General features: G+C 41.4%; 1 protein-coding gene across 1 annotated transcript in view; it reads left to right on the top strand.

The window, feature by feature from the left end:
- RNF144B (ring finger protein 144B) overlaps positions 1 to 23,533 on the top strand; it is a 145,015-nt gene extending 121,482 nt beyond the window's left edge. The window contains exons 5-8 of the mRNA XM_033934960.1: positions 9,449 to 9,653; positions 14,674 to 14,818; positions 17,609 to 17,698; positions 22,685 to 23,533. Of these exons, the coding sequence (XP_033790851.1) occupies positions 9,449 to 9,653; positions 14,674 to 14,818; positions 17,609 to 17,698; positions 22,685 to 22,825 (581 nt within the window). The 3' untranslated portion in view covers positions 22,826 to 23,533. The remainder of the gene's footprint in view (positions 1 to 9,448; positions 9,654 to 14,673; positions 14,819 to 17,608; positions 17,699 to 22,684) is intronic.
- The last annotated feature ends 1,203 nt before the right edge of the window (positions 23,534 to 24,736 follow it).

The raw sequence follows: 24,736 nt of genomic DNA, 5'->3' as shown, positions 1-24,736 counted from the left end.
TGAAACCATAGACATAAAAGTACCCTCTGGCTCTGCAGCAATCTGGAGTGTGTGCTTAGCACACATATTAAATAGCGTGTTGTAGGTAAAAACCTCTGCATGTATTCTAAACCTGTGGTTCCCAATCCTGTCCTGGAGGACCACCAGGCCAGTCGGGTTAGCCCTAATGAATATGCATGGCGCAGATTTGCATGCCTGGCACCTCCATTATATGCAGATCTCTCTTATGCATATTCATTAGGGCTATCCTGAAAACCCGACTGGCCTGGTGGTCCTCCAGGACAGGGTTGGGAACCACTGTTCTAAACTACTTCAAAGAGATGTTAGCACATACAAGTACTGTATGTAATGAACAAATTTCAAATACAAATGAGGATTTAGTAGATGCATGCCAAATAGTGTGGAAAATGCTCCATTTGGCACACGGTTGCTGAGGCCTGAAAGTTAACACCTGCTAACTTTGTAGAATGGATGCTATTTCAAGGGCTTGGTTATGTTGGTGATTACTCACTGATGGAGGATACAAGCCCATTAGATGTTCAAGGGTGTGTCAGACCATGGGCTTATGGGAAATTATCTCCTGAACAGATTAATTTAAGAAAAGGAAAATCTGTGATATGCAGAAACAGAGAAGACAGAACAGTAACTGAGGAACTATATATAGAGAAGCTTTATTGGCCATTTGTAAATTCAGTTTGGATAAAGTCTTACAAACAGCAATAAGTTTGTTGTAGAAGTTAACTAAAAGCATTCTGTTTAAAGCCCTAGTCTATAGTTTGTTCAGACAAACTGAGAACAGGGAAACTTTCTTGCTTCTTCGGAAAGAGTTTCTTGGATTAAGTTGTGCAAGAGAGCTGCGTGCTAGATGTGCAAAGTGCTGGTTAAAAAACCCATAATGAAGTAATCTCATAATTATTGCATAAATGGCATGTAATAATATGCCAGTGTCCTGCCTCATTTATGAAAAGAGCCTTAGTGCCGAGTTTCTGACCCAGAGAGCCAGGCTAGATGGACCTCCCTATGTGACAATTGCTTGCATAGAAAAGCAAAGGAGGCATTGGGCTTTGCCAGGAAGTTCAAGATTGAGCAATTGAATTCATCAATATGTTGTTGAAATATACAACAGCCATATATGTTAAAGTCTAAAATACTAGCCACTGCAATTTATTTTAAGATCCCGTGTAATACTGTTAGATTTTAGGCATTCAGACATTGAGTATTAACTAATTTCAGGGCACATCAGAATATTGTTTCTTTTTATACTTTAATAAAATGATTTAACTATAAAATTGTAACTGTTTGAGGCATGTGCGCACGAGTCAGACAGTTTGTGGTGACGGGGCGAGGATGGAGCCAGAGCTCTTGGGGACAAAGTTTGTCCCCATCCCCGTGTCATTGTCATTTTACCCATAGGCCTCAGCAGGTATGCAGTCTGAGTCTGGTCACTAGGTGTCACCATTGCAGGGTGACAGGGACTGAACACTGCCTGGGCAGCCTTATATCACTGTAATGTGATAATATCAGATCACCAGCTCCTAAGCGGAAGAAAAACAGTGTGCCATCATCTGTATAGAAGTAGAAATAACAAACAGAAGTGTATATATAGAAACAAAGGACAACAATGGCATGCTGATTCAGTGCCCTTGTGCTATAGTTACCTGAAGGCAGTTGGCAGTATCCAGTGTGTTCTACAATGGAACAGTCATGAATCTAGTAAACAAAGGAAAAATAAGGCAAGCATTCAGTTATGGTTAGACGTCAGCTAGGTAAAGTACAGAAAGCCTTGTTTCATGTCAAGTGTTTTAATTAGACTTCCTCTATTAATTCTTCACACCCAACCCAGAAAGTAAGAAAATACAGTTAAACAAAAAATGTTCTCCCTTTCTCTCTCATGATTTAATTTTAACTTTAACCCCTAAATTTAAGTATTTTTTGATTTGATTTGATTTCTTAAATACCGCAATACCGCGAGGTTCAAAGCAGTTTACAATGAAGATAGATTAAAGATACATTAAAATAAAATAGATAAAAATTTCATGTTTGTTGCCTTTCAAAAAATAGGAGGCAAAAACTACATATGACCTATTCTGCATATAAAAAGGTCTCCCAGTCGAGGAGGTGAAAACAGTATGAAAGCATGGCACAAACACAGAAAGCTGCAGGGAAGTGCGGCAAAATATGGTCCGTCGGATTGCACCAGGAGGGAAAAATAGACAGGCTGGAGGGGCTCTGCAGTCTTCATCTGCCATCAAGTTCTGTTAAGAAAAAGGAACAGAATTACAAAGCAGGATCGATACAGGTTATGCAAATTTGCCTGCTGGTAACATATTGTAATTGTACATAGACAGCTACCCAGAAAATAAACAAATAGATTGCACAAGAGAGCATGCTTCCTGACCTGAATAACATGTTTAGACTTGAACAGACCTAACCAACTAAATCTCTTGTTCCATTCCCTCGTGACAGAGCTGCACAGAATTGTTGGGTAGAATGCCATGTTTCATGCAGTTCTAAATGTGATAAGAGGGTGAGGAGGGAACTTTTCCCTTAGCCTATGATGAAACTAGAGTTTACAGCCCGAGAGGAGTCCTCCGCAGAGACCTGTACTTGGAACTTTTCTATCCTAAAAAGTTAACCTTTATAGTTTGGCTAACTGCTGTGTAGGCACATTTGAGAGAGGGATAGCCTTGAGGATGGGCAGAGAGGTTAGTGTCACAATGAGAAAGCTGCAGGGAAAGTACTTGGAATCCAAGGTCAGCAAAGCAGTGGAGATTAAAAATATGGCAGTAGACAGGACTGTCCCTTCTGAGTCTGTTGCCAGCATGGTACTGCTGAAGATCTCCATGTCAGTAACATCAAAAATCCTTGGAAGTTGTGCCCTTTCATTTCAGTAATATCGGGACATTACACCTGCCCTTAGATTATATTTAGGCCACCCAAAGTTGGGCAGCTAAATTTGGGTTGCAGAGCCCAGATGTGCACATAAACTAATTAGTCAATCACATGCAATCAATTATTGATGTCAATTGGAGTTAATGAGCACTAATCTGAATTTACCTGCTGCTGAAAACACCTGAGAAGCTTCATTCAGTACCATCTGTACAAGGAAATCCTAGCACAGCTTGAAAAAGAGACGACTGAGGGGAGATATGATTGAAGTCTACGTAATTCTGAGTGGTGTAGAATGGGTACAAGTCGATCGATTTTTTTACTCTGTCAGAAATTACAAAGACTAGGGAACACTCGATGAAGTTAAAGGGAAATACTTTTAAAAACAATAGGAGGACATTTTTTTTCACTCAGAGAATAATTAAGCTCTGGAACGTGTTGCCAGAAGTTGTGGTAACAGTGGATAGCATAGCTGTTGGTAAGAAAGGTTTGGACAATTTCCTGGAGGAAAAGTCCATAGTCTGTTATTGAGATAGACATAGGGGAGGCCACTGCTTGCCCTGGATTGGTGGTGTAGAATGTTGCTACTCTTTGGGTTTTTGCCAGGTACTGGTGATCTGGATTGGCCACTGTGACGACGGGCTACTGGGAAAGATGGACCATTGGTCTGACCCAGTATGTTCTTATGAGCTTTGTTTAATAGGTTGGAACTTTTGGCTTCTATTAAGCAGCCTAAGAAGTACTATCTACTTCTCCAGTCTCACAGTAATGGTCTCCAATGCTTTTTTTGCTGGAGAAAATGGTGTTGGTACTTATACAGGGTCAATGTTAGGAGATGGGGGTGACTATGGTTGTATCCCCACAGTACTTAAGTGTTTAAATCTCTATTCATGAGTTTAAAGAATGTGCAATAACTACTAAATTACTAAAAACATTAAAAAAAACTATTTAAAATATGGATTAATGAAGAAGTGACGTTTCATGCATTATATTATGCTGACGGTCCAAAATCGCTAAAAGTTATATTTAGAATGTGGCATATGCATTGTTTTTTTATTGGAATATCTGGATACTGCATATTATAGAAGAGATTAGTCAAGTTGGTGCTTCCTGCACCCCCACAGTAGCCAAACTCCTGTTACCACCAATACAACATATAAAAAGGCAGCATTGGAAATATTACATCAGTCCCTGGAAAACCAACATATCTCTTAATGGGAAAACAGAATGAATAGGATTTTCTAAACAGAAACTATATATCAGCAGAATGCCTCACCTTTGGAAGTGCCACTTGCTGTTATATCCTGGCATGGAGTTAAGATTGAATTAATGCTATGAAAAGAAAATGTTTGTGACGGATACGGGTTACTCAGGGACAGGCTGAGCCAGTCCTGGTTTTACCCTCATGCAGTAGGAGTAAAAAAGAAAAAAGGATTTGCTTTCATTGATGAGGGCTTGATGGGATCTATTTATAATGTAGTAAAGTTATATTTGTGTTTTCTTGGGTTTCCATATCCTGTATGTTCTTAGATACATTTATTAAAATTCTAATTTAAAAAATGGAGTTGCTTAGGTTGCCCCTGATGACTTGGAGTTGACAGGTAGCTCAGAAGTTTTTCAGTTTCAAATTCTAGGAGCAGCTAAAGCTGTAAGCAAGCTAATTGTAAAGGCTGCAGTATTGCCCAGTCCAGAGACAACTGACAAAACCTTCCAGAGGCAAAACACATATTTGTAGCCTTTCAATCAGAGACTGGTAAATGCCACCCTATACCATTTTAAGTAGCAATACCTGCATGCAGCCAATGTGAACCAAAGTATCAGGGGGCTGTAAGTAGGTGGTCCTGGTGTTTCCCCTTCTGGGCAGGTCACTGCTTTATAGGATCAGTGGAGTATTTTACTAAAAAAATAAATGTACTGTGGATCAATAAAGACCCATAGGGTACAGAATCTAAAGCAGAACAAGCGCCCTGGGACAAAAAAACAGGCCCAGTCATTAGGCAAAACTTGGTAGTCACCTAGGACAGCAGTTTCATTGGGGCATCCAAGAGTAGATGCAGTTAAACCAAAGCAGTACAACCTGACAGCCATACAAACAGGAAAATACCGTCAGCACATATTTTAACCTGCATTTTTATAGATTTGTGATAATCATGATTTTTGAGTAAATTATCAAAATCCTGGGGGAAGGGGGCACTTCAGCTTAGGGTATAGAAACTTAATTAAGGATGTAAGGCTGAAGGTTTGCCTAGGGCGTACATCACCCTTCCAGTGACTGTGCTGGTTAGAGATAATCTATGATCTCCTCCTCTTAGCGCTAGGTGAGGCAGCCTGCAGGATTTAATTTACACATTTTGAGATCTATAAGCCTTTTTTAAAGAAGGCCTCATTGGATCAATCTGTTATGATTAATTTTATACCAGTTTCATCCTTACCTGTGATGGTGAGAATTCTTGAGTAATTAGTGTTGAACCAATTGGCAAGGTATCTGGAGGAGACCAATATTTTGGATCTATTTCAGTACAAATTTCGTAGAGCGCATAGTTCAGAATCTTTACTATCATCTACTGTTGATGTTCTGAGACAAGGGTTAGATCATTCTTATTGCTATATTTTGGTTATGTTGGATCTGTTGGCCATGCTTGACACGATTAACCAGGGCATATTGATCAACAGACTTAAGGTATGTGGAATATCTAGAATCATTCTTTTTTGGAACACAGAGCACAGAAAGTGCAGATTGGTGGATTATTACAACAGAAGTGCCACAAGACTCCTCTTTATCATTAGTTCAATTTAATATCTATCTTTTACCTCTTTGTTGGCTGCTGAAGGCCAATTGAATGTACATTAAAGGGTGTATGCAGATGACATTCAGTTTTTCTTTCCTGTTGACACTCAGATTTTAAGAACTTTTGGATGTCCGCAGTATATTTTTTTTGGTTTATTTCAGCTTGGTTTAAAAGAGAATAAGTTGGTCCTGAATGTTCAGAAAACAGAAGTGAAGAAGATTGGGGAAGTTTTTAAAGAACAAGTTCTAAATGAGATCAAGCTGTGTGACCAAGATGTTTGATTAGTTCAACAAGTTTGGAATGTGGCTGCAATTTTTGATGCAGAGTTGTCTTTCAAACTGTACATGTGTAAGCTTGTTCCAAAATTCTTTTTTCAGTTTGAGAATGTTGAGTAGGGTGGAAGGTAGTACTCTGCAGAGGATTTCAAACTGAGAATTCATAGCCTAGTAGTTGGTGGGCTGGATTATTGTAATTCCCTGGTTTTGTGCCTTCTGAGGTACACTAAAGGAGAATCGCAGATTATTCATAACACGGCAACATGAATTTCGAGTGGTTGTTCTCAATTCAAGCATATTAGTTCTACTCTGAAAAAATGTCTTTGGTTTCCAGTGGAGAAGAGAGTTGAGTTCAAAATTTATTGTTAATATATAAGGCCCTGAAACAAGATTCCAATTTTTACCTACATTGGGTTTTGAAAATTTATCATATTTAGGCATATTTAGGCTTACCATCCCAGCACCGAGAAAAGTTAACTTTGAAAAGACCAGGCAGAGAACATTTTCACTTGCAGGGCTGGTATTGTGAACTAGACTCCCCGTGAAGAAGATCAGAAGTTGGAATGATACCAACAGTTTACAAAAATTATTGAAAACACATTTGTTTATGGAATTTTTTTAAGACAAGGGTAGTATGGCCATATTCACTTACATGGATCAAAAACTGGCTGGCAGGCAGGAAACAGAGGGTTGGAGTAAAGGGCCACTACTCAGACTGGCTATGGGTCACGAGCGGAGTCCTGCAGGGTCGGTGCTGGGACCGCTACTGTTCAATATATTTATTAACGACCTGGAGGCGGGAGCAAAATGTGAGGTTATAAAATTTGCGGATGACACCAAACTCTGCAGCAGGGTTAGGACCGCGGAAGACTGCGAGGACCTGCAAAGGGACCTAACGATACTGGAAGAGTGGGCAGAAAGGTGGCAGATGAGCTTTAACATAGAGAAATGCAAGGTCTTGCATATAGGGAAAAAGAACCCTATGTTCAGCTACAAAATGGGGGATCACTACTAGGGGTAAGTAACCTTGAAAGAGACCTGGGGGTGATGGTAGACACAACATTGAAGGCGTCGGCACAATGCGCGACGGCATCAAGGAAAGCAAACCAAATGTTGGGTATCATTAAGAAGGGTATCACGGCCAGGACGAAGGAAGTCATCTTGCCACTGTATCATGCAATGGTGCGCCTGCATCTGGAGTACTGTGTCCAGTACTGGTCGCCGTACCTCAAGAAGGACATGGCAATACTTGAGGGAGTCCAGAGAAGAGCGACTAAACTGATAAAGGGTATGGAAAACTTCTCATATGCTGACAGGTTGAAAAAGCTGGGGCTATTCTCCCTGGAAAAGCGGAGACTTAGAGGAGACATGATAGAAACCTTCAAAATCCTGAAGGGCATAGAAAAGATAGACAGGGACAGATTCTTCACACTGTGGGGAACCACAAGTACAAGGGGGCACTCGGAGAAATTAAAAGGGGGCAGGTTTAGAACAAACGCTAGGAAGTTCTTTTTCACCAAGAGGTGGTGGACCCATGGAACGCGCTTCCGGAGGCCGTGATAGGCCAGAGCACGTTACAGGGCTTCAAAGAAGGTTTGGATAGGTTCCTAGAGGATAAGGGGATTGAGGGGTACAGATAGGAGTTGAGGTAGATTATAGGAATAGTCAGGGACCATTGCACAGGTGATGGGCCTGGAGGGCTGCCGCGGGAGTGGACCGCTGGGCAGGATGGACCTCTGGTCTGACCCAGCGGAGGCAAATTCTTATGTTCTTATGTTATATAAATTGCATGTTCAGGAAGGGTTGGCATGAAGTAATGTTTGGCTTATACATGAATTGGTACGACCAAGCAATTTTTGGCAAGTCTGTTCATGAACTTTAGGCTTACCAACGGGGGATACACTTCTCACCTGTTCTCAGCTTCATGAGGACTACACTGAGTGTTTCTTCATTTACTGGTTCCTTGATGTACTGTGCCAATACTTACTAAAGTTTTAAATAAATAATGGGTTTCTAGGAAGTCTTAATCCTCTGGCAGTGCTCTCATGCTAAAAATCACTGTCCAGGTATATTAAACTTAATATACGACCTAATCACCAAGTAAATCCAGCCTAGACAAGTAGAAAACAGGAAGGGATAATGTGATTGCACAGGTCCTGGTTGAGGCCTCATCTGGAATACTGTGTCAGGCAACCAAATGGCACAGTGTCTGCATTAGAAGTCATATGAGCTGAGACAGTCTGGCCCCGATTCTATAAACCAAAAACAAGAATAAAAAAATTAACAACCAAAAGTTACAAAAATCAAAACAAAAACCATCAAACTGCAGATGTAAGACTGGAAAAAATATATCAATAATCTTTTATGGAAGGAGGAAAGCCTCAGATCAGGTGTCCATTTTCACATGCCAGCCCACTAACCATTCAGCTGATATGGACAACAATTTCAATCACCGGCCAACCTCCACCACCCGTAATTAATGTGCAAAAATCATGCTGTGCAAACTTGCTTTAATAATATATGAATAATATCAAAAGTGTAAACCCCACTTATCGTGATACTGTCAGGCAACTTGTTTTAAGAACTCATTCTGATTCTGACGAGCTCGTTTCACAATATCTTCCTTAGAGAATCAGAGAAACCATAAAGTGTCTAAAAAATAATAATAAAAATAAATACGGTCAACACAATGCACACATTCACTCAACATAACACTCTAACTCCTACTATCATTCCACATAGTTTAAACTGTGCAACCAACTCCCCAGCTACTCAGCATTGCATTAAAATAGCTTCCTCTGTTAACCATCAACCGATGGCAAATTAAAAAATATATCGCTCACTAAAGTCATGTAAGAATGCCGTTTCTAATAACCTAACAAAATATTATAAACAACATATAACATATCTGCTCTTGTCCAACGCATCTCACAACACTCCCTGCATACATTGACAGCGATGTTAAAAAGAGTGCAGGATAAAATTAACCTAACCTGTCCTAAAATCGCTAACCACTGCTGCAAGTACTTACTTGCAATAACAAAGCTGTATCCCAACAGCTCACACAGCCCATGACACCTTAAATATCCTTAATAATGGCGTCTGCTCAATGCACCAACGCTGCGGGAAACGTTATATAAACAACATCAGAAATTAGACACCGAGATCAGCCCACACCTAGCTCACAATATACCAGAGGTTTTTGGTTATAAACCTTGTTGATCTGTATTGGTTCTGTTCCATGATATTTATATGTTAGCAGCATATGCAATTTTTGTCTATTTTATTTATCAAACGCTGCAAGTTAAAAGCAATATTCTATTAAAAGCTGCGTCAAAGAATCTTTATTTTTGGCCTACATATTTCTCTGTCTGTAATCTTTTACAAATAAAAGCAAGGCTGCAGAAGGTTTATTTTCAGCACACAATATTTTCTAGATCATATTATTTTGATTTAAAAATAAACAGTTTATTTGTTGAATCACTTCTGTTTCAGAAGTCCATTTGGATCCGCACAGGACCTGGTGCCCTGCATCTGCCTGCCAGGCTGTGTGCCGTGTTGAACTGAATGATTCAGGAAACCCTGTATCAGTAGTCTGCCAGGCATGCCATTTAACATTCTGCTCGTCTTGCAAATCTGTGTGGCATCCAGAAAGCTCCTGCCAGGAAAACCAATCCATCACAGCATCAACGAAGAATGGGTAAGGAGCGCCCTGTGCCTTCACTGGTGTCAGAATCTGTTATCATTTGGAGTTGCTTGCACTGGTTTGTACTTTCTGTACATCATTGTATATGTTCTCTCTTGGAAAGCACAAACCAAACCCTCCTAATAGCAATCAACACACACTGTAAAGTACACAAAATGATTACAGTCTACTAGGTTATTAAATCATTATAACTTAAGCTTCGAGCATCAACAGCTTCAAAATTGGCTCAAAATCCAACAGGTAGGAAAAAGCCTCAGAACCCCTTCCACACCATATAAATTCAGTATGGAAAGATTTTTTTTTTTTTTTTTTGGGGGGGGGGGGGGTAGGTGAGCCTCATCAGCATTAAAAATCTCCTCAATTGAATTTTGTACCAAAAGCCTTGTGTAGAGCAAGAAACGAAAGTTGCTAATACTTTGAGTGCAGAGCTCCTCTCCCTGGACAATCTGCCTGCTTTTAAATATCAGCAGCAGTGGGAGATCAATTGCTTTTACACCTAAGCAGCAATGGGACCAACCCTCCAAAAACCCACAGTCCCGATCCTGCAAAAATATGAGCTCCACCCTCCCTGCAGTCCGCTAGGAAAATCAACTGCTTTTACACCTAAGCAGCAGCAGGACCAGCCACCACTACCAAGAGCACTTTGCTCCGATCCAGCCAGGCATGTGAGCTCCTCCCTCTGCAGTCCATTGGAGAGATCAATCTACCTGCTTTTAAATATCAGCAACAGTGGGAAATCAACTGCTTTTACACCTCAGCAGCAACGGAACTATCCGCAACTACCAAGAGCCCACAGACCCGATCCAGCCAAGAGTGTGAGCTCCACCTCCCCCTTCAGTCCACTAGGAAGATCAACTATTTTTTACACCTAAGCAGCAACAGGACCAGCCACCACTACCGAGAGCCCTTTGCCCTGATCCAGCCAGACAAGTAAGCTCTTCCCCCAGCATTCCGTTGGAAAAATCAATATGCTTGCTTTTAAATATCATCAGAAGTAGGAGATCAACTGCTTTTACACCTAAGCAGCATCAAGACCAGCCGCCACTATCGAAAGCTTTTGTCCCAATCCAGCCAGACGTATATGCTCTTCACCATACAATTTGTTGGAGAGATCAATCTGCCTGCTTTTAAATATCAGCAGCATTGGGAAAACAACTGCTTTTACACCTAAGCAGCAGCAGGTCCATCCGCAACCACCAAGAACCCACAGACCCGAACCTGCCAGGAATGTGACGCTGAAACCGTGGATTGAAGACAAAGTTTTATTTTATTTTTCTTTCCAGCTTATGATTTATCTTTAATCTTATCTATTGTTTTGCCTTTTGTCTTTGTTTTGTTCTATTTCTATCATTTAAATTTCTCCAGAATTCTACTGTTCAACGGCTCCCCCTTCTGCTTCTATTCCTTTCTCTCCTCTCTTCTACCTTCCAAAGTATTTAGATCAATGCTGTCTTGTTAAAATGTTTATTTTATTTTTATTTTTCCTCTAACTCTACTTTTCACTTCTCTATTACCCTCCAGGTACTTTAGTTAGATTGTGAGCCTTCGGGACAGTAAGGGAATTTTTCAAGTACCTTTCTTATTTCTAATCTTAATGTATATTTTCTGTAAACCGCTTAGAACCTAACGGATGTAGCGGTATATAAGAAATAAATTACATTACATTACATTACATAAATATGCCTGATACTCATCTGATAGGAGAATCCAACACACTGACCATGGCCAGCGTTTCGCCCATGCCGGCTGCTTCAGGATGTGGAAGTATCAGTCATCTCCTAAAAAAACAAAAACCTGCATGGTATTTTTCTCCAAACTTGTCATTATGAAAAGAATTATATCTTTCTTTATATAAAATACCTCGTGATGAATAAGACTTGCATAGCATCTTAACAGCTGCACAAAAATGGCCACGGTAAAGCCCCACCCCTGACTTTAAGCCCATGTTGAATAATCAGACTGTCACGAGAAAAGAACCAATCTTGGGGCAGACAAGCTGAAAAAAATCTTTTAAAATTTTTTTATTCAAGTCAGGTACAATAGGTATTTTCCTACATCTCGAGGGCTTGCAATCTGAGGGGTCATTTTATTAAGCCTTAACATGTGCTATGTGGCTCATAGGTATAAAATATTGCAGCATTTAGTGCATGCTAAGCTTTAGTAAAAGGGCCCGTAAATTTGTACATGTTTACATTACATTACATTCTGCATTTAGGGCCTGATTCTCTAAAGGTTGCCAGTCTCGATGGCCACCATGCAATCTCGTGTCAATCATGCATCGGTGTCCATCAATGAATCATGTCTATTTTTCTAACAGACACCTTAAATGTAGGCCAGCATTTTATAGGTTTACATTTAAGGCATCTATCTGTCTTGTGCCTATGGAGATGCATAGGGATGCTTACCGAAGCCCAAGGTCACTTCCGGTGGAAACCACGCCCATGCTGGCCTTGGGCATTGGAAAGTGTGCTTAGATGTCTCTAGGTGCGAGTCAGATGCCTATACTGTAGGCATCCTTCCCATCATGAATTTGTTTTTTTGAAAATGTGCATTTCAATTGGCTGCTGAGATGGCGGTAGGATGTCTACCACTGCCTACAATTGAGACACTATTTGGAGAATTAGGCCCTTAGGGGCAAATTCTGTAAATGGCATCTAAGCATAGGCACCCATTTTGGCAGCGCCTAACAAGATAAGTGGCTATCTGAATTGAATCCTAATTAAGCTCTTTAATTGGCAATAATTGAAACTTAGGTGCCTATCAAGAAATATCGATTCTACAAAATGGCGCCTCAAAAAATTTAGGTGGCCTTCAAAAAATTAGGTGCTATGCATGCTAGGTGTGGACATGGCTTCATATTAGACTCCTTGTTATAGAATTGGCGCTCTTAGGTGTTCTCTTTTTTTTTTGAATTCAACTTTTCAAATTATAGACAAGCAAATCAATACTTGAATACAGATATGTAGTTAAAAAAACACATAAAATTATATTACCAAGCACTACTTAAATCAGTAGTGGTTGGAAAGAAAATAATTATTAATTATTTAGTCCACTACAATGAGAAAAGATCCAAGTTTTAGAATTACATTATCAAGGAAATTTTTTCATTCATCTTAAGAACAGCTCAGGAGACATTGATCAAAAACCCCAATAGCCTGGACTTAAACTACCGGATGGAGCTATTGGACCTCATGCTCAACCAGTCTTTCCTATTCCTGAGGAAACAACATCCTAGGGAAAATATGCTGTTCCTGCCTCCACCCACCTAGTCTTCTGTCAGGACTAGTACCACCCTATAGCAGGAGGTTGAACAACTAAGCTACCCTCAAACCCATGTCGTCGTCTTGAAATTCTGTTGGGGAACCCAGAGCTCTTCTTGCCCTCGTGACGGGACATATACTCCATCACACATAGACATGGGGTCTCAAGCCCATACCCCACTCTAACCACTACACTTATGGTGGAATCTGTGAGCCTTCTAAGTCCATCCAAATCGTATATATGAGGTGAGACCTGCAGACATAAGGGCTGTTAGTGTTGTGCACAGTTGGGTCCAGTAGGTTTTGGGTGAGTTTTGGAGGGCTCACCATACACCAGAAGGGGGGTATGGTGAGATGTGTACCTGGGAGCTTTTATCTGAAGTTCCCCAAAGTTCCCCCTATAGTGCCCCATTGCTCTTCTGGGAGTCTGGCCACTCTAGTACAAATGCTGACACCTACATCTCAATGGCTTGTTCTGTGCATTTTTCATTTGGATGTGGTTTGGTTTTTTTTTCCAGAATGATTCAAAAAGATAGATGCACAGAGCACAACCACATCAATAAAGTCATTTTGCGGTTTTGAAAATGTGCATGTTTGGTACTGGATTTTTGTGCATCTTCTGCAAAAATGTCTAAACTCAGATTTACTGTAGACATCATATTGAAAATGCCCCTCAGTGACTGGTAATATGCATTACGATTAAAAGGCCCCTTAAATTTTTTAAGACACATTAACAAAATGACTGTGTGCTAATGAATGCATATGCCATGGTACACTGCCTTTCCTCTTCCACACCAAACCATTTTTACTTATGACACGATGCTTATACACGCTTATTTTCCCTAGACTGAATTTAGAACTCATTACAATATTTGTGGTTGTGATTTTCTGATATTAGAAAATGTGTTACTATTTTAAGAATGTTGCCAATTACTGCTGGAATACCTTGAATCAAGGGTTCCTCAGGTGAGTCAGTGGAGGTCAGACTCTTATCAGAGAGCTTTATTTTTCTAGTATAGTCAAACCTTGGTTTGCAGATAATGCAGTTTGTGAGTGTTTTGCAAGATAAGCAAAACATTCTTGCAAATCTTGCCTCACAAACCAAGCGTTGACTCGATATGCAAGCCCCCCCCCCCACATGCCCAAACCCTTACCGTGATCGGGCACCGGCCGGTGCCGAAAGAACCTGCTGGGCCTTGAGTATCTGCTCATGCTCAAGGCCTTCTGGCTCCTGCTCTCTCTGAGAATTTCATTAGAACCTCGGAGAGAGCGGGAGCCAGAAGGCCTTGAGCATGCACAGATGCTCAAGGCCCAGCAGAGATCAGTGGCAGGCTCTTTGGGCACCGGCACATCCTGTGGGTTGGTGCTACGTGCCGGTGCCCAATCGCGGTAAGGGTTTGGGCGGGCGTGGGGGCGATACCGGTTCTTGGGGGAGATGCCGGTTCCCGGAGGAGGGGTAGGTGAAGCCGGTTCCCGGGAGTGGGGTGGAAGCACGCAAGAGGCCCAGGGGTGGGGGTGAAGTCTTTTGGGATGTGGTGGGGTGGGGTGGAAGCACGCCAGAGGCCTGGGGAGGAGGTCTTTTTGGGATGTGGAATGAATCATGCGAGTTTCCCTTACTTTCTATGAGGAAACTCGCTTTGATATACGAGCACTTTGGTGTACGAGAATGCTTCTGGAACAAATTATGTTCCACTGTACTTGATTAAAGCAGCCAATGTTATTATGTTTGACATTTATTTTTTCCCTCATTGCAGAATTCCCATTAATCCTGACCCAGAGGCCCCTATTAAGCAATGTCCAGTTTGCCGGATCTATATTGAACGAAATGAAGGCTGCGCCCAAATGATGTGTAAGAATTGCAAGCACACATTTTGCTGGTACTGTCTCCACAACCTTGATGTGAGTAACATTTTCCTGAGATAAAAAGTGCTAGCATAGGGTTAGTAAAGTGTCCACCTTTGAAATGTTGGTGGGGGGGGGGGGATAAATCCAAACGTTATAACGCACACAAATGAATGATCTCATAAAACAGTTCATGATCTCAGCAACCCTGCAGACAATCCCATCAGGATAAACAAGTCTGCGTGACATGAGTTCCGTTGTCTTTCATTGATCAAAAACCTCTCTGTTATCAATTTGTCTAATAAACTACTTATGAAAACTTTTTTTCTCTTTTTTTGTATGTCAGTATTTTAAAGATGGTGGAAATATGAAACAGCTTCAAATATAACTTATCTTATGTGTAGTGCACAAATTCCCTTTGCACAATTTGAGTTCCTGTGGGGATGGGGACAAATTTGTCCCCATGTCATTCTCTAGCTGTTTGTTCACACACACAAAAAATATCAACATAAGAACATAAGAATTGCCATCTCCGGATCAGACCCTGGGTCCATCAAGTCCGGTGATTCGCACACGCATTCTCAACGTTTTGGATCTGCTTCTTTAGCCACTTTTTTCCCAGAGATGTGGCTCCTGATGCAGACTTACTGTCGAAATATGTTGGACAAATGACAATCATATAGGGATTATACAAATTTTAAGCAACAACCTTGATGACTTTTGATTATAAGCTGATTTTAGTCTTTGCGGTTGAATACAAATTTGTACACTGTTTTTTTGTTTTGGATTTTGTGCCAGATGCACTGGTCTGGTAAACTTATTGAAAGGCCCAGTGCATGAGACTAGTACAGATACTCATATTACATCTGACGTACATTGATCCTACTGTCTTAAATCCCAAACTGCAGACCTGAGACACCAATCAAGATCCAGGACAAAGGCCAAACACATTAAAGCATTAAACATTAATAGCTTGAGAACTCAAAGATTAAACTTCCTCTTGGTCAGTGTTATAATTTTTCGTTTTTTTAGGAAAGAGCCAGAGACTGATCTCTGATTCGAATATACATATGTACAGATATGTCACTTTGAAAACAAAACAATGACTTTTAGCATTGTAGAGCTATTTATTAACAAACAATGTGAATAAGATTTTGCCAGAATGACTTCACTGCTATCCCTATCCTGGAGGCCCTTGATGCTTTTTTTTGTTGTTACTTTCTGTCATGTGTTTTGGATTAAAGAATGACACAAGGAAAAAACTTGTACCCGTCCCCGTGAGCTTGGTCCCCGTCCCTGCACTGTCCCCACGAGCTCAGTCCCCATCCCCTCAAACTGTCTGATCATGTTGGTCTCAGGTGCTGGTCTCTGTTTTCTTTTGTCTTCTCTTAGCTCACTTGCCAGGGTCTCCTGACTATTTTACATTTCTTCTTTCTCCGTGCTCACCATCCATCTTTTATCTCTGTGTATGTATTGTTCCCCATGTTAAGCATTTCCCTTCTCTCTGTCTATTATATGTTCCTTTCTAGTATTTCCTCTGTGCCCATCTCATTGCTTTCATCATCTTTCCATTCTATGATCCCCTCCCCTTGTGTATAGTATCACTCCTCTATATCCCTATGCCCTGCCCCTGTCTAGCATCTTCTTTCTGCATTCTTATTCTCCCCATGTCTAGCCATCTTCTGTCTGTGTCCATATACCCTCCCATGTCTAGCATAACCCCTCTGGGTCCATATAACACCAACATGCAGATGCAGCATTCCCATTTTTGTCCCTGTTCCTAAGCTCCCATCTATGCCCACCATCACCCTCCCCTCTTTTTATATATTTCCCTGTGTCCAGCTTCTCCCCTCTCTTACTCCCTTACACCAATGTGTCTCTCACACTCTCTCTTTCCTCCCTCCCTCTGCTATATTCAATATTTCACTCACTCTTCCTTCATCCCCTTGGTTCAGCTTTTCCCTTTCCCTTCTCTTCTCTCTCTTCCTCCCTGCAGGTCCTGCACCTCTCTCCCTTCCCTCTAGCCCCCTTCCCATAAGTCCAACACCTCTATCCCCTCCCTTCAGCGCCCAAGTGTGGGTCTGGCACCTCTCCCTTTCCTCCAACTTCACTCCACCCACCACATGGGCCCAGCACTGATATGGGGACATATTGTTACCATCCCTGCAGGAACTCAATTTCCCCATCTCCACAAGTTTTGTTGCTATCTCTGTCCCTGTCCCATTTCTGTAAGCTCAGCTTTAAAAACTTAATATACCGCCTGGAGTCACGGCGGTTTCCAAATAAACATACATAAATCAAAAACAATACAAATTCTTCTTCAAAATAATATCAACACATATGAAAGCAAGACCTACATATTCTTCAATAACGTATTAAAAATGTTACAAAAATGCCCAAATAACATTAGGAAAAACAGATCAAAAGTATGTTGAGGTATATATCTTCCCACTCCACAGTAAAACTTGTATTCTAACATTCAATGTTAGGCCATACCCAGACATCAACGCAGAATAGCTGAATATAAAGCAGCTGTTGGATGTTATCCAGGTACAACTGTAGTACCCAGAAAACTGTTGGCTTTACCTTGGCTCTTCTCCTAGATTGCCCTGGTGCTATCTGGATAGTTCCAAGGTGGTCAATAAAGATTTTTAGCAGTATTTTTCAGATCATTTTTCTGAAAACCAGTGACTGGCCAAGGTGAATGACTCTTATCCTGGTATGTAGAAGTCGCCCCTACCAGAATAAGTTCCACTGACTATTGACCTAGAAATGTTTATTTCTGCATACTTCAGTAAACAACATTTTACGGTGTCTGTTCTGATTGCATCCTGCCTTGTCTTTTAGAACGATATATTCCTACGACATTATGATAAAGGCCCCTGTAGGAACAAGCTGGGACATTCTCGTGCTTCAGTTATGTGGAACAGAACACAGGTATGCTGAAAATACATGAAATCTAAAGAGATATGATAAACAACGTGAAGGTATTTCATATATTTGTCTAGTTTTTAACCCATTATAAGATAATGACAGAAATATAAAGTTTCTTCTGAATATAATTGATATAGTAAAATTCTTAGCTGAAGAAAAGATAATCAGAAGAATTTACCATTGCATACAAGACCTTCTTATTTTTTGTCTTATATCATATGGGAGTTAAAGCTATGAAGCAATTCACTATTATTTATTTTTCAAAGTATAGTGCATATCTTATATTTTCAGTATGATCAATTACATGGCATTGCTATTATGCTTGAAAATAGACATGTTTAGGTCCTGATTCTTTAAACAGTGCCTGAAGTTTGATGCCTAGAGCAGCATGCTTAGTCAATCTAGGCACCTAACAAGTTTTAATTTAGGCTTAATTGGCACTGATAATTGAAAAGTGCCATTAAAAACAATAAAAAAAAATTAATTATCTGGTAGGTATCTATCTCAGTAGGCACCTACTCTTAGGGCTCCTTTTACTAAGGTGCGCTAGCGTTTTTAGCGCACGCACAAAATTACCGCGCGCTAAACCTCACGGTACACTTCTAGAATAACATCAGCTCAATGCTGGCGTTAAGGTTTAGTGCATGCGACAATTTAGCACGCGCTATTCCGAGCGTTAAGGCCCTAATGCACCTTAGGAAAAGGAACCCTAAGGCAGCTATGAGAAAGTAGATGTGGTTAAGGGTGGATTCTGGATGAATTTTGGGTATGGTTTGACTTGGGTGCTGGTAGGTGCTTAACGTACCCCCTCTTCTACGAAACTGCGGTAGCGGTGTTTAGCGCAGAGAGCCATGCTGAATGGCCCCCGCTGCTCCCGACACTCATTGAGTTCCTGTGATCATCGGGAAGAGCGCGGCTTTCTGCGCTCAAAACCGCTAGCGCGGTTTCGTAGAAGAGGGGGGTTAGGCACACTCATGTAGGCCAAACAGACCCTGGCATAAATGGGAGTGCACCTAAGGTTTCAATGCCTGCCTGCACCTAAGACCAAGTAAGTGCCACTAAGTTCGATTCTATAAACGGTGCCTAGAGGCCACTAGATTCAATCCTATAAACGGTACCTAGCAGATGATTGTCAATTGCGCTCAACAGCCCCTAGAATAGGGGTGCCCACACTTTTTTGACTCGCGAGCTACTTTTAAAATGACCAAGTCAAAATGATCTACCAACAATAAAATTTTAAAAAACACAACGCACACTGTATGCATAGAATTGTTAATTATCATTCCTATTCCGGGGTTTTTTCAAAGAGGTCAAGGCAGATGACTCTATGCACTGTCACCTCAGTAACAATCATACAAAAATAGACAAAGACCCACCCCCCTCCCTTTTTACTAAACCACAATAGCAGTTTTTAGTGCAGGGAGCTGCGCTGAATGCCCAGCGCTGCTCTCGACGCTCATAGGCTCCCTGCGCTAAAAACCACTATTGCGGTTTAGTAAAAGGGGACCATATTGTAAAATATAGACAGCAGATATAAATTCAGACACATTTTGATCACTAAATTTAAAATAAAATAATTTTTCCTACCTTGTCTGGTGATTTCATGAATCTCTGGTTGCACTTTCTTCTTCTGACTGTGCATCCAATATTTCTTCCCTTCTTTCAGCCTCTTGTATGCTTCCAGACCTCATTCACTCCCCCAACTTCCTCTCTCCCTGACCTTTCTTTCTTTCTCTCTTCATGCCCCCTTTCTTTTTTTCTGTTTCTCTTCTTTCCTTCTGTCTCCCTGCCTGCCCCCTTTCTTTTTTCTCCCTGCCCTTCCCCAAGCCACTGCCACTGCCATCGGGGAACAGGCCCCAAAACCGACGCCGCCCCATGCTCTCCCTGCTTTGGGCCGACCAGCATTCCTCTCCCCGATGTCAATTCTGCCATCGGAGAGGAAGTTCCGCCCAGCCAGGCAGCGATTGGCTGGCCCGAACTTCCTGTCCGACGGCAGAATTGACGTCGGGGAGAGGAAGACTGATCGGCCCAATAGATCGCCAAGGCAAAGTGAGTCCTGGGTGATCGACTCACTTTGCCTTGGCGAGCTACCCGTTGATCGCGATCGACCTATTGGGCACCCCTGCCCTAGAAGTTAGGCACCATTTATCGAACCAGGGCCTTAGAGTCTGATGCATTTCTTTCGGTATTTTAAATCCTTTCCAATTTCTGCTTCTGTAACTTATAATATTCCCATTCATGTATACCAGGAGTTCTTAAGCTTTTTTGTGCCATGGACCTCTTTCAGAGTCTGCTGAAACCTATGGACACCTTCTTAGAAAAATGTATTTAAAATACACAGATATGAGTGGTATTATAAAGGAAACTATTTTAAGCCCAAATAGAGTTATCAGAAAATAAAAAATAAATATATGACCATTAACAGTTACACACTTTTGGAGAAAAAGGTACTTCATACCTAGTGATTTCTAGTTTTGCATTTATAGGGTATAATAATTTTACATAGTGAGATTTACTGAAGTTAACAACCATTTGTGTAGTCTGGAAGCCATAAACTACTTTATTGCCTACATTCATTATTGAACAGAAAGCTACATTTCAGTTAGGGGTTGGTGAAAAAAAAAAGTTGTAATTTTTTCCAAATCAAATTCATGGACCCCTAAAATCTAGGTCTGTGGAACCTAAGTTAAGAGCTCATGATATTTAGGCTTACTGGCTGAATAAAGGAGAGGTGAGAGGTAGGGAAAGAGAGAGATGTTGGATGCCATAGGGGAAGAATATGGGAAGGTTAGGGGAAATGCTGGAGTGGGATCAGACCCTCCTAAACAAACAAAAAAAACCTCCCAACATTCTACTACTCTTGCCTCTCTTGGCTAATCTACTATACTGATATTGGGTTATTTAGACAGATGTTTGGTCTGATACTATGGGGCTCATAATCAAAACTTTAAAACGACCAAAAACCAGCCTAAGTCGGCACTTGGATGTCCTAATAACAGGGACGCCTAAGTGCCGATAATCAAGACCAACTTTCTGGACGTGCAGCAGCATGTCTAAGATGCTGTGCGTCCAGAGACCAAAGGGATGCCAGTAGTTAGACCTGTTTGAGTTGCGTCTAAGTTCAACAAAGGTGCCCAAACTAATGAGAAGACCACTGGAGGATTTAAGGAATGACCTTCCCTTATTCCCCCAGTGATTATGACCTCCTCTCATCACCCAAAGAGTAAAAACAAAACAACCCCCCCCCCCCCCGTAGACTTCCCGTCAGCTGATCACAGCAGAAGGAATCCCCATCAGGTGAGCCAGTTTCGGGAATTCCTGGTGGTTCAGCTGAAGGAGATTCCTCCTGCCAGGATCAGCTGAACTACGGAGCCCTATACCCCTCCCCATGATATCCCGGACCTTCCCCTGACATCACTGATATCCTGCTGACATCCCCCACATCCTCCTGATAGCCTGCTGACATCCCCCACATCCTCCTGATATCCTGCTGACATCCCAGACCACCCCCGACATGCCCTGACATCTCTGTTCCCCCCAATTCCTGGGCCCCCCTCCCACATCCCCAGAATACCCCCTTTGGAAGAGCAAATGGCAGGAGGGAAGCTCACTCCCTCCTGCCTACAGTGCTGCATGCTGCAAATAATGGAGCTTCCCCCTCCCAATGCATCTTGGGATGTAGTGGGAGGGGCCGAAGGCTCTGATTGGCTCAAAATTGCCTTCAGCAAGGTACCTGATGGGTATGTCTACAAAACTTGATTTTGTACGTTTTTCACGTGGACGTTTTTGAAAATGGGCAAAAAAGATAGACCTCCTAAGTACCAAAACTGATAAAAGATAGACGTTTGGCAGCTTTGAAAATGGACATTTTTCCTGCTGGGTTTGTGGACAACTTGCACAAAACGTCCAACCTCAGACTTAGGCACATTTTTGATTATGCCCTCTATCTGAACAGTAACTGAAAATATCTATTTGAATATCGGCCGCTACAGAAGGTGTGTAGAGGGATGATATTTTGGAGGAGGATGAGCGGAGTTTCAAACTATATATGTAGATGATCAAATATGCTAAGCAGCATGTGTACCTAAGAGCTCCTTTTACAAAGGCGCGCTAGCGTTTTTAGCGCACGCACCGGATTAGCGCAGGCTACCCGAAAAACTACCGCCTGCTCAAGAGGAGGCAGTAGCGGCTAGTGCGTGCGGCATTGTAGCGCACGCTATTCCACGCGTTAAGGCCATAACGCACCTTTGTAGAAGGAGCCCTAAGATTTATAGGTGTGATTTCTGCTGTTATGCTAGTATTTTATAAGGACACACAGGCACCTATGCATCTTTATAAAATAGCAGCTAAGTAGGTTCCTGTTTCTCTTAAACTGGGTATTTTCAGATGTATATTTGAGTCAGTTTTATAAAGACCTGGGCGCCATGTGTCTTTTAAAATAATTGAATAAGGCAGAAATTGCACTGACAATGCGAGCATGGACATTTGTGCTTGCCCCGCAGCAGGTATCAATGTACTATATGTAATTTCTATGCGCATTGATTAGGAGAAAGGAGTGGCCTAGAGCTACAGCCTCAGTACCCTGAGTTTGTGGGTTCAAATCCCATGTTGCTCCTTGTGACCCTGGGCAAGTCACTCAATCCTCCATTGCCCCAGGTACATTAGATAGATTGTACCTGATTATAAACCGCTTAGATAGTCTTGATAGGTGGTACTGTATATAAATACCTTAAATAAATAAATCCACCTCTGCATGCGCCTGCTAGCTAAGGGTGTATCATCAAGACAAAGCATGCACTTTTACATTGGCGAATATTTTATCAATGGCCATATAAATGTAAAACTGACTTTAGAAAATGACCTCCTCATTGTAATTTTTTGGCTCAAGCTGTGCCACGGCAAGATCCACTGTTGGCGAGCACTCTTAAAGAAAGAATGATTTATTTTTCATGTGTATCAAATGCCTTCTGTGTTTATTTTTCTTTCTAGGTTGTAGGAATCCTTGTAGGATTGGGTATCATTGCACTTGTGACCTCACCTCTGCTACTCCTGGCTTCACCATGCATCATCTGCTGTGTCTGCAAATCTTGCCGGGGGAAAAAGAAAAAACACGAGCCTCCAACTACTTAAGACTCTCCGATTATGGGTTGCGTGTCTACATGTGGAAGCACAAAGAGCTGGTCATAGTGCCAAACATACCAAAATAATTTTCCTCTCCTCTGTCTGGGACAAGTGCCTAATTGTTCTGTGTCATGAGTCTGCTCACCATGGGTCTACAGTGACCAGGCAGTGTGACTTATTTGGCTTATGCTGACATCTGAGAGAGTCTGTCCCTTTGCCCCATATGTTAGCACTTGAACAGTTTCAGCAAGAGGGAAGTACAGCAGGTAAATTTCTGCCTCCAAAAATTGGCACCTTTAATGTTTGTATATGCTGCAGATGTTTCTATTTCAGTGACTAGGTACGGTGTACCACATACGGTGGGTAATTAGGCTTTATTATAAAGTTGGCTGTCACATCCCTTGTGCTAAATTGTGCCCTGGTGTCATTTTCCTCAACAAATATTCTATATCTTGATAGAAAAATTGGAAAATGTGTACCTGATGAGGGATCTTGAAATCAATCGATGCCACATTCCATGTACATAAGAATACCTGCGATATTTGGTACTTAATGTACAATTGTGCCTTTAAGCCACCCGATAAATAGTACAGTATGTCTGTATTCCCTTAAGAATATTATTGCTTGTATAAAAATGAAATGCTTTCTAATGACAAAAAGTAAATAATGATCATAACGTTTTTTTCTGTGGTGGAGCCATAAATGAGTTCCATTTTATTTAAATGAATGTTTGCATTCCATTCCATTTTAATTCCTGATTATGTTAAAAATAAATGCTTTCTTCAAAGAAATTTGATCCAGATAACACAAACACTTTCAGAGATCAGCACTGCTCTGAAGTAAAGGGCAGTGCTGAAAGAGTCTGCAGCCTAATTTTTCCCTTTGAAAAGAAAATGAGCCTGCCTTCTTTTATACAAAAAAATATAAATCTATTTGAATTATAGGATTTGTAAACCTTCTCCTTCCCTTAGTGTGTCTCCACTGGTCAGTTTGCTAACCTGGAAGTAGAAGAGATATGAAGGGGGACAGAGGTGACTTTATTTGCATTGTAGGACAAAACCACACACGTACGAGAGTTTAAAAATAAACATGATGTGAGTTTTCTGGCTACCTTCCTCTACCAACTAGTGGTAGCAAAGCAAGCGTCCACCAGCTATTTTGAAACCACAGTAAGGCCAGGAGTAAAATGAAGCGAATGACTCTGTTTGTGCCTTTCTCCTTAACTGCCCTTTGCTGCCTTTTCTGTGTGAGTTGTGCTACCTGATGCGTGTATGCAGTTGGCTGGGAGATGGAAGGGAAGGCCACGCTCTAATAACTGCATAACCCGTTAGCCTGATTTTACCTTCCGATGGAATAAAAACTGGCACACAGCATGCATGATCTCTGGCAGTCCTCATATCCTTGTTCATTGTAACCCCTTTTAAGGGGGACTGCGAGAAACGATGTTGCGGTATCCGAACTCTGAAATCCACGTGGCTGCTTTTCAGATATCTTGCCGTGGCCACGTGAGCTTTTGAGGTCCCTACTTTTAAGACGGTGTGGTGATTCCTGTTGTGTGGTTACTCAAAGCGAGACCCTCACTGTGCAGTTGTTTGTTCTGTCTGTACTGCAAAAAGGTTATTAAACAGATACTGCTTGAGTTCTTTAACCTAATTAATGACTGTGTGTGCGTGTACACAAAAGCTGTCTGCTGTTATGTGCTAAAAACAAAAGGAATTGACCCCAAAATATCCACAAAGAAGAAAATCCAGAGAAAACCAAAAAAAAACTCTGTGGAGTGACGATGTTCCCAAATGGACTTTATTTGAAAGTGTCAAAGTTCCAAAGGTACACTAAAATCATCCACATAAAATAATTCCATCCACATAAAAGTAAATCATCCACATAAGAGCCTTAAAGGACCTAGTCCGCTAGGGATAC

This window comes from Geotrypetes seraphini, chromosome 2 (assembly GCF_902459505.1).
Source record: "Geotrypetes seraphini chromosome 2, aGeoSer1.1, whole genome shotgun sequence".
NCBI classification, from domain to species: Eukaryota; Metazoa; Chordata; class Amphibia; order Gymnophiona; family Dermophiidae; genus Geotrypetes; species Geotrypetes seraphini.
This window is presented reverse-complemented; position numbering and strand designations above follow the sequence as displayed.